This window comes from Chaetodon auriga, chromosome 8 (assembly GCF_051107435.1).
Source record: "Chaetodon auriga isolate fChaAug3 chromosome 8, fChaAug3.hap1, whole genome shotgun sequence".
Lineage (NCBI taxonomy): Eukaryota > Metazoa > Chordata > Actinopteri > Chaetodontiformes > Chaetodontidae > Chaetodon > Chaetodon auriga.
The window spans coordinates 28,734,293-28,744,450 of NC_135081.1; the positions used below are offsets into that span (position 1 = coordinate 28,734,293).

Here is a 10,158-nt window from a genome sequence, read left to right on the forward strand (position 1 = left end):
CAGCGTCAAGTGTCTGCCGCTCTTTCCGACTCTGATCTGAGTTCAGCCTGCAGACGAGTCTCCACATGTTCCCGTCACGTGATTCGTCAGCGCGGACTCGTAAACAGCTGCAGGTCTCATGTTTTCACCTGAAGCCTCAGACCTGCTCCTTCACATCTGATCATCACGCTCTCACTGAGGCCACATGCAGGATCTCCGAGTCAAATATCACTTCACACCTTAAACTTTATTATTTCTCGTGCAAACAGAATGTTTTACGGAAGTAAAAGTACCTGAAAGGCTCCACGACAAGTACTGAAGTACTTTCAGAGTGATTTTATGTTATGTTTTATTACTGATGAGTCAGTGTGCAGTCCATGTCAGCGGTTCTCAGCCTGGGGCTCCGGCCCCTCCAAAGGGTCCCGAAACAAATGTGAGAGGTCTAGAGACGAGAAAGAAAAAGTCCTGACGCACAGCTTTCTGATCACATGTTGGATCCTTCATGTCTGCGATTTAACAAAGGAGAAACTTCTTGGACTTCTCTTTAAAACTGACTTCATTCACATCATTTTTCCACTTCTTTTCTCAAAGCTCTTGCTGTACGTCTCGGGGGCCTTGAGGGGCTCCGGTGTCGATGGAGGCGATGGGGGACACAGTGGTACCCCCCCTCACTGCCTGTGGAGGACAGATGTGGTTGGCCGATGCCAACATTTACATCAAAACATTTTCAAAAATGTGTCATGTTTCTATTTCTGAAGTGTTTTTTTATCAGGCAGCAGAAGAAGAAGAATTTGAGCTTTTTAAAGGGAGTTTTGTACGTTTTATCATATGTTTCATTTAGCCTAGCTTAGCACAAGGACTGGAAGCAGGGGGAAACTGCTAGCCTAAAAATCACCTTCCAACAGCTCCAGGCCTGTCTGATGTCCATCGTTTCTGATCCTACTTCAGGAAATGCAGGAAGCCATGAAGAAGAGTCGACCGGCGCGAATGACGACGACTACGAGACGGCAACCCCGGACTACGACTACAATGCCACTTTTGACTACTACTACGGTAAGACCCGAGGACCAACAGTGTTCAGTCACTTAGTCACAGCAGTATCAGTAGGAGTATTATTGACAGTACTAGTTGTGCTAACAGCAGTATTTGTGTCTTGTAGTGACTGGCGTCTATCACGAGGTCAGGAACGAGGTGAGAAACCTTCTCGGTTCACTTCATGTTTCTGTCTGATGACAACGTTCACACGTCCAGATGAAGACTTAACGGCTGCTGCAGAGACACTAAGATACCATGAAGTACTCAGATTCTGGACTACAACAAAAGTACCAATTCTGCAGTATAAAAACACTCTATTACAAGTCAGCAAGTAACATTAGCAGTGTTACTAGATTTAAAAAAAGACAGCTGCAGAAAATGGAAATACTCAAGCAAAGTACAAACACCTGAGTTACAGTACTGAGTTCAAGATACTAAAACATGAATCAACGAATCTCAGATTTTTTCAGTTGTTGTTTTGGAGTCTTTTCATAGTTTTTGTTCTGTTTATTTGCCTTCTTGTTTTATTGGTAGTTTCTACGTTTTCTCTTGATTTCACTTCTTTTCTGTCTTTGTCTTCGGCGTGTTTTGCCTTTTCTGCTGGTCCTGGTTTGAAATGGTTGGTTTGATCCCTGCAGAGAAGGAAAAAAAAATAAAACTGGACGAAGATGTCGACCTCTTCCTTCAAACAGAGATTTCAACTGTGCAGCTCAGAGCGACCTTTGACCTCATCGTGAATCAAACCCATCAAAGCGACGTGGTCGTCGTCAGTCTGTGTATGACTCATTCCTGCTGCCGTCGGATTGGTCCGTTTGGTCATTCCCTTCATGGGATGAACAAAGTCGGCCCTGTTGGCGTCTGATGCCGTCGGCTCTGATTCGTTCCAGAGCGTTCAGACTGAACATTGATGAATTTCTGATTTACAGCGACTGAATTTGAACTTGAACTCCGCCTTGTCTGTCCGAGTTCACTTTGTTCCCCTTTGTTTTTTCCCTGACCTCTGTGGGACCCCTCAAAGGCCACAGGGATTGGTCCATTAACGCCGGTGCTCCTGCTGGGATTGGTCGTCCATCAGATCTGGAACTGAAGGGGACAGAAGCCAAAGGCCAGCTGCAGACAGGTGAGAGCAAATCAAGTTAATTGTATTCATGTATAGTTAACAGTGTGGTCACACCAAACATTGGGAGAATTTTTGGGTTAGAGACATCATCATTTTGTTTGTTTTGTTTGATCCTGCTGCCATTTTGTGGTAAATAATGTTATTTACGTGTCTCAAATAAAGTTACTTTGTAGTTAGATCTTTACTCTCTTAACAAGCGACCTCAGAGCCCGGTGAGGAGCTAACATGTTAGCATGTGCATGTAGCACAGTGTGTAATGTAAACACCGTAATTACCAGGATGGAACAACAGATAAGATAAGATAAGATAAGATAAGATAAGATAAGATAATTTTTTATTGGTCCCACAGCAGCAGAGGGGGGAGTGTGATGGGAAGAAGCAGCAGAAATATGATGAATAAATAAAAAAATGAAGTGAAAAGTGGTTGAGGTCACATTATTGTTATGATGTGTTGATGTCACACAGTTTAGTGTCCACTCATATTTCGCCAGTGAGTCAGTTTGGGGGGGTGTGGTCTACTGGTCCAGTCCAGCGCTGTCAAAGTGTCCTGCATGGGGTGGGACATGTTTTCCATCAGGGATGAAAGGTCAGCCATCATGCTTCTTCCTCCCAGGGCAGAGCTGGACGGCTGCTGCCACCTCAGAGTGGAGAAGGTCCTCAGGAGCGCCCCCTGCGGTCCAGCAGACCTCCTCAGCAGAGCCAGTCTGATCTGGTCTTTCTTACATGGTGGATTTGTGTTGTCGGTCCGTTCAGTCGTTCTGTATTAAAGCTGAATTTGATTTTTCATTTACAGAACAAACAGTGAGAGAATGGAAACACCATCGCTGACCTCCATCTGCAGGCCTCTGACCTCTGACCTCTGACCTCTGACAGCTGGACATCCAGAGGACTGAACCGTCCGCTGCTGATCAATAACTGATCACAGATCATCAATAACCTGCCAACACCACATGACTTATTAAGTTAATGTGAGTCCTGTGTGATGGGTCGACTGAAACCAGCTGCTGATCAATAACTCTGATCAGGTGTCATCGCCATGACGACACATTGATCACACACAGTTTGATGTTGATGTTTTTACTCCGTAATAAACGATGTCACAGTCTGCTGTCGGTTCATGTCTGATCAAACTGATCGATCACTCGACCGAAAGGTGATCAGTGACTGATGTCACTCAGCTGCATCTCTGCTGCCACCTGCTGCTCAGATCAGTAATCACCTTCAGGGAAGACTGAGGTGGAGGCTGGACACAGAGAGACAAAACAACTTTATTAGTTATTGAACAGAGACATTAACGCAAGATGATCAACAGACGAACCGACAGAAAACAACCGACTCAAATACTTTATTCAACAGAAAGTCAACAAAACACCACAAATCCAAACATGCTGGGGGCCAGACCCCCCACAGCCAGACCCCCCACAGCCAGACCCCCCACAGCCAGACCCCCCACAGCCAGACCGTGTGCAGCATGTACAGCATGTACATGTATGGATGTGTAATATAAGACACCTGAAACCTACAAACCACAGGAAAAAAAAAAAAAATCAGTGGACAAAGCAGAGCAGCAAAGGTTCAGGAAGAGGACATAAGATAAGATAAAGATAAGATAAGATAAGATAAGATAAGATATACTTTATTTATTCCACAATGGGGGAAATTCACATGTTACAGCAGCAACAAGACAGAGGACAAGAAGACAAAAGAATATTGCACAAGTGTTATATATCCTGTGGAATTTACAATAAATACGATACAAACACACTGAGGTAATTTAAAAATGATGACTGCACATGAAAACAGAGGAAAATGTGAGATGTGATCAGTTCAACCTGCATTTGAGTGGATGTTGTTGTGCACTGTTCTACAGTCTGATGGCGGTGGAGGAATGACCTGCGGCAGCGCTCCTTCCTGCACTGGGGATGTTAAAGTCTTGTGCTGAAGGAGCTGCTCAGGGTCCTCACAGTGAGGTGCAGGGGGTGGGAGGAGTTGTCCACGATGGATGTCAGCTTGGCTAACGTCCGTCTGTCCGCCACCTCCTGGATGGAGTCCAGTGGGCAGCCCAGGACAGAGCTGGCTCTCTTAACCAGTTTGTCTCTGTACCTGCTGCCCCCTCCCCAGCACACTGTGGCATAAAACACTGCAGAGGCCACCACAGTGTCATAGAAAGTCCGGAGTAGAGCCCTGCACACACCGAAGGACCTCGGTCTCCTCAGCAGGTGTAGGCGACTCTGGCCCTTCCTGTACAGGGCCTTAGTACTGTCTGTCCAGTCCAGGTTATTGTTGAGGTGAACGCCCAGGTACTTAAACGAGTCCACCATGTCGATGTCCGAGCCCTGGATGTTCACGGTGTGTGAGGGGAACGTTTCCTTCGGAAATCAATAACCATCTCCCGGGTCTTGCTGGTGTTTAGGATCAGGTGGTTCTGAGTCCGTGATGACCCCCCTGTACTCCTGCTCATTCTCCTCCGACACACTGTCATCAGAGAATTCCTGCAGATGACAGAGGGTGGAGTTGTACCTGAAGTCCGAGGTGTAGAGGGCGAAGAGGAACGGTGACAGCACCATTCCCTGGGGGGCCCCTGTGCTGCTGACGACCACATCTGACACACAGCTGTGTAGCCTCACGTACTGCGGTAGCAGGTAGGCGACGGCATCGTCCGCTCTGATGGCAGGTCGATAGGTGAACTGCAGCGGGTCCAGCGCAGAGCTCACCTGGCTCACCAGAAGCCGCGACAGCGCTCAGGGTGCAGGTGTATCTTTCATTTCATCACTGCCGTCTTGTCTTGTAAATCTTGGTTGATCTTCTCGAGGTTTGAATTGTTTCTCCAGCGTCTTACAGCTACCGTCAGGACTGAGACCTTCAGTCTGTGTTCAGAGCTCCTCAAAGACTCAGACCTGATGTTTCATGGATGAGAAGTTCTTCAAGTACTCAGAAAACAGGGAAACCTGAACATCCACTGTCAACTCTTTGAAAATGCAGGAGTCAGAGACCAGGTCCATCAACGAGAGGCAGCTTACAGTCCGGTCTACTGGTCCACAGGTCTACTGGCCCACAGGTCTACTGGTCCACAGGTCTACTGGCCCACAGGTCTACTGGTCCACAGGTCTACTGGTCCACAGGTCGAAGCCTCGTGATGAGTGGAAGCACAGGTCACTGACCTTCAGATGGTTCATCAATGTGGATGTTAAAATCTCCAACAATCATAAATCAGAGTCTACGGACTGAAGGCTGTTCACAGGGGGATGAAGATGATGATGAAGGATGACAGCAGGGGGAGCTCATACCCCAGTCAGTGGACTGAGGTGGAACCACAGAATAAGATGGAGAGGAGGCGGTTTCTGATGGCTGAGACATAAACAGTCAGTCAATGTGAAGAAAATTAAGACACAACAGAAGTGGAGGAGAAAGACAAACACGATGCGTTCAGGTGCATCTGAGCCGTCTCTGCATGACCCGAACAGACCGAAACCAGTTCAGTCCTGTTAAGTTTCACTCATGAATGTTCGGTTGCATAAGAAGCAGCAGGTTAGTCTGAGCATCAGAGCTGCTGCTCTCCTCCAGCACCTCACTCCTTCACCTCCTCCCTCTCCTCCAGCAGCAGGATGAAGCACGCAGCCTCCGTCTTCATCATCCTGCTGTGTTTGAAGTCTGCAAAGACACGAAGAGGAACGTGACACACTCGCACTGTCCGCTAACGGTCAAGTTCAAGTTCACTTTCAGCTCGTCTTGTTCGTGAGTCTCCTGCAGCTCGACCGACCGACCGGCGCCAACAAGCCATCAGTTTATTATCTGACATTCACACATTAGAAATCACACATGCAGAATGTGTCTCTGTTCTCCGGGACACGGTGTCTCAGCCTCGTCTCATCCTGGCGCCCAATCACAAGACATGTGACGTCAATTAACAGATTCGATGTGATTTTGTTATCACCTTCCGTCGCTGACCTCTGACCTTCAATAAGAATCACATATGGAGCTTTGAGCGATGAGTTTGAGAAGCGCTGAGCAGAAAACTCTGTACTGTTTAACAGACAGTAGCAGTACTACAATGTGTAGTAGTAGTATAGTATTACTGTGATGTCACATTTAGATGTATTTTGTGCCACCAACCAGCAGGATGCGGTGTTCACCACGAGAGGGCGCCAGAGCCTTCAGACCGACGAACTGTCAATCACCCGGAGGACCGCGCGCTCACACACGCTCACACACTCACACACACACTCAAACAGACACACACACACACACACACACACTGAAACACACACACACACACACACACACACACACACACACACACACAGACATACACTCACACACGCACACACAGGGCAGAGCTGTGATTGGCTCTCGCTCGCGCACAAACAAACTTTGTGACAGGAGTCCAGAAAGCAGCGGGAAATGCGTTTCCGGTCATAACCTTCAGAATAAGAGCGTCACTTGGGCTCAGTTTGACCTTGGAAACAACAGTTTAACGGAGGAAAAGTGCTCCATCTCTCATCAGTCTTGTCAGAGTCTTTTTCCTGAACTTTTCTACCGCTTCTCGTGCTCTTCAAGGGGTGTCAAAGATCCGTGTTCGGATCAGGGAAACGCCGATTCTGGTCCTGGTTCTGGCGTTGTCTTTGGATGGTACCCTCCTTTACTCTTATTTTTCTGAAGTACAGAAGTGACCTGACTTCCTGTTATGTCTGGTTAGCGTGACACCCCCCCCCCCCCCCAAGCACTTCACCGCCACCGTTGGCAGCGCAGACAGACCCGGTCTGGATCAGACGGAAGACACGGACCGACAGACCGTCACAGGCAGCGGAGCACAGTCGAGCCGAGAGAGCCGCGTCCCGGTGAGTGGAGCTGAGAGAGCCCGCTGAGGGTTCACTGTGCGCGGCTCCTGTTATCTGTGACAGCGGCGTCTGTCTCTGTCTGTTTGTCTGTTTGTCTGTCTGTTTGTCTGTCTGTCTCTGTCTGTCTGTCTCTGTCTGTTTGTCTGTTTGTCTGTCTCTGTCTGTCTGTCTCTGTCTGTTTGTCTGTTTGTCTGTCTCTGTCTGTCTCTGTCTGTCTGTTTGTCTGTCTGTCTCTGTCTGTCTGTCTCTGTCTGTCTGTTTGTCTGTCTGTCTCTGTCTGTCTGTCTCTGTCTGTCTGTTTGTCTGTCTGTCTCTGTCTGTCTGTCTCTGTCTGCCTCTCTTCCTGTCTGTCTGTCTGTCTGTCAGTTTGTCTCTCTTCCTGTCTGTCTGTCTCTGTCTGTCTGTCTCTCTGTCTGTCTGTCTGTCTCTCTTCCTGCCTGTCTGTCCGTCTGTCTGTCTGTCTGTCTCTCTTCCTCTCTGTCGGTCTGTCTGTCTTTCTGTCTGCCTGTCTGTCTCTCTTCCTGTCTGTCTGTCTGTCTGTCTGTCTCTCTTCCTGTCTGTCTGTCTGTCTGTCTGTCTGCCTGTCTGTCTGTCTGTCTGTCTGTCTGTCAGTGAGTCTGTCTCTCTTCCTGTCTGTCTCTCTTCCTGTCTGTCTGTCTGTCTGTCTGTCTGTCTGCCTGTCTGTCTGTCTGTCTGTCTCTCTTCCTGTCTGTCTGTCTGTCTGTCTGTCAGTCAGTCTGTCTCTCTTCCTGTCTGTCTGTCTGTCTGTCTGTCTGTCTGTCTCTCTTTCTGTCTGTCTGTCTGTCTGTCTTTCTGTCTGCCTGTCTGTCTCTCTTCCTGTCTGTCTGTCTGTCTGTCTGTCTGTCTGCCTGTCTGTCTGTCTGTCTGTCTCTCTTCCTGTCTGTCTGTCTGTCTGTCTGTCTGTCTGTCTTTCTGTCTGCCTGTCTGTCTCTCTTCCTGTCTGTCTGCCAATCAGCTCCAGTGAAGATGAATCAGTGACTGTGTGATGACATCACTGAAAACTGTCCTGAACATTTGACATCATTTGATTGACTGTCTAAAGATGAAGTGATTGATCGGTAACAGTAAGAGTCAGACTGTTTCTCAGAGGGAGAGCTGTTTGTTTGTATTGATCACTGATCAGTAGACCAGAGATCAATAAGATCACTGGTTTGATCCTGTTTTTCATCATTTTTACAGAACAGATGCATCAATAACCTCCTCTGTATCCCTGTGCTGTACTCGTGTACTGTGTCCCTGTACTGTACTCGTGTACTGTATCCCTGTGCTGTACTCGTGTACTGTATCCCTGTGCTGTACTCGTGTACTGTATCCCTGTGCTGTACTCGTGTACTGTATCCCTGTGCTGTACTCGTGTACTATTACTGTAGTTACTGACATCCTGTCACTCAGCGTTGGTGGTGAATCTCCAGCAGACGACCCGGAGTCGTCTTCACTGATCGCAGGTTATGGACTGACTGAGTTGGTCATTAAATCAGTATTTGCCTCCACATTTTCTGTTTTGGTAAAGTTGACACACAGACTGGATGACACATGATCTCTAGTAACCAATAAACTACCAGCGACCACAGGAACTCTTCTTAAGTTCCTCACAAAAACTGTTGTGGATTGAAGGACTGAAGACCTGCAGCTCCATTCGTCTTCTTGTCACTGACAGCTTGATTTTTAACTGTAAAACATCAATCACAATATGAAATATGTGTCAGCTGATATCTATAAATACTAAGTCCCAAATATTAATAGCCTCAAACATGGCTGGTGCTGCAAACTCTCCTCCACGCTCTCGGAGCCTGTAGCATGGCGGGATTTTACAATGTATGACTACAGTTAACAGGTATTTTCTCGACGCACAGACGAATCGTCCAATGTGACGTCTTCAGATGAATGAAATGAAAGCAGATTCTTGTTCTGTCAATCAACTAACGGATTCACTGACTGATGGTTTCGGTCCCCCTTCAGGTGACCATGTCGGTGCTCGGCCAGCACCCCAGCAGCAGCAGCACCGACGCCTGCCTCAGCATCGTTCACAGCCTGATGTGCCACCGACAGGGCGCCGAGAACGAGGGCTTCGCCAAACGGGCCATCGAGAGTCTGGTGAAGAAGCTGAAGGAGAAGAAGGACGAGTTGGACTCGCTTATCACCGCCGTCACCACCAACGGCGTCCATCCCAGCAAGTGCGTTACCATCCAGAGGACGCTGGATGGACGGCTGCAGGTAGAGACATTCATTCACTTTGTTCTTGTAGAGGTTTGAATTCCTCACAGGTGGTACCACAGCCAGAGCTGGAGAGGTGCTCATAGGTGAAAGCAAGCTGAAGATGTTTGATCTCTGCTGGAAAATGGTCACGTGATAGAAATGCGACCAATCAGAGACGGACATGTTGTGACTCATAAGACCCAATCGGGGCAAATGCGTGTGTCTGTGTCATTCTTTGTAGAACTCTGGTAAAACGCCGGCGTGGTGAACGTAAACGTGTTAGTGTGGATGTAGATGGACTGAGATGAACGCTCTGGAACTGCCAGCTGATGTTTAAGCACTGAAAGCAGTTGAACTGTCATTTGACCAAGAGAAGCTCATCCATGCCTTTACGTCCAGTAAGGTGGACTTCAGGTCCTCCCAGAGAGACCATGAAGGGCCAGCAGAACACATCCCAGTTCTAAAGCCTGCACACTGGCTCACGTGTTGAGGAACAAACTGCCTGAAGGGCTTTGATGTGTCCAAACTGCAGCAGTTTGTAAATCCTGAATAAATGTTCTTTATTATTTATCCTCATCCAGACTTTTTACTTTTCAGCTTAGTTTTAATTTAACTGGAGCTGAACCGTCTGCACATCAGCGTCTCCTCTGAAGAACAAACATCATGTTGGACCGTTTTCATTCAGACTTTGAGAGTTGAACCCTCATCGTGTCTCTTGTTTAAAGAGGAAATATAGTCAGACTTTGTGCTCGGTTCGTAAATGATCTCTCGTCTTTGATCTTTAACATGCGCAGGTTGATTTGACGTCCCCTCGATAACCCTCGCCTTCCTCTGCACCTGTGAACACATGAACGTGAACCGTTCTGTCCTCTGGCTCCTGTCTTTATGTCTCATTGTTCCACATCAGGTTCAGGAGTGTTTCAGTCGGTCTGTCTGCAGCAGCAGCAGCTCTGATGCTAACGGTGTCTG

At 47.8% G+C, this 10,158-nt stretch overlaps 1 protein-coding gene and 1 long non-coding RNA gene across 2 annotated transcripts in view; both read left to right on the top strand.

Annotated features, from left to right (window-relative positions):
- The first annotated feature begins 521 nt into the window (after positions 1 to 521).
- LOC143324100 (uncharacterized) lies at positions 522 to 3,185 on the top strand. Its single transcript, XR_013077438.1, has 4 exons — positions 522 to 1,032; positions 1,139 to 1,170; positions 2,033 to 2,134; positions 2,928 to 3,185. It is a non-coding gene; the product is annotated as an uncharacterized LOC143324100 (long non-coding RNA).
- Positions 3,186 to 6,603: 3,418 nt separating this feature from the next.
- LOC143325268 (mothers against decapentaplegic homolog 4-like) overlaps positions 6,604 to 10,158 on the top strand; it is a 16,909-nt gene continuing 13,354 nt past the window's right edge. Inside the window, exons 1-2 of the mRNA XM_076738229.1 lie at positions 6,604 to 6,972; positions 8,953 to 9,207. Coding sequence (XP_076594344.1) covers positions 8,959 to 9,207 — 249 coding nt within the window. The 5' untranslated portion in view covers positions 6,604 to 6,972; positions 8,953 to 8,958. The remainder of the gene's footprint in view (positions 6,973 to 8,952; positions 9,208 to 10,158) is intronic.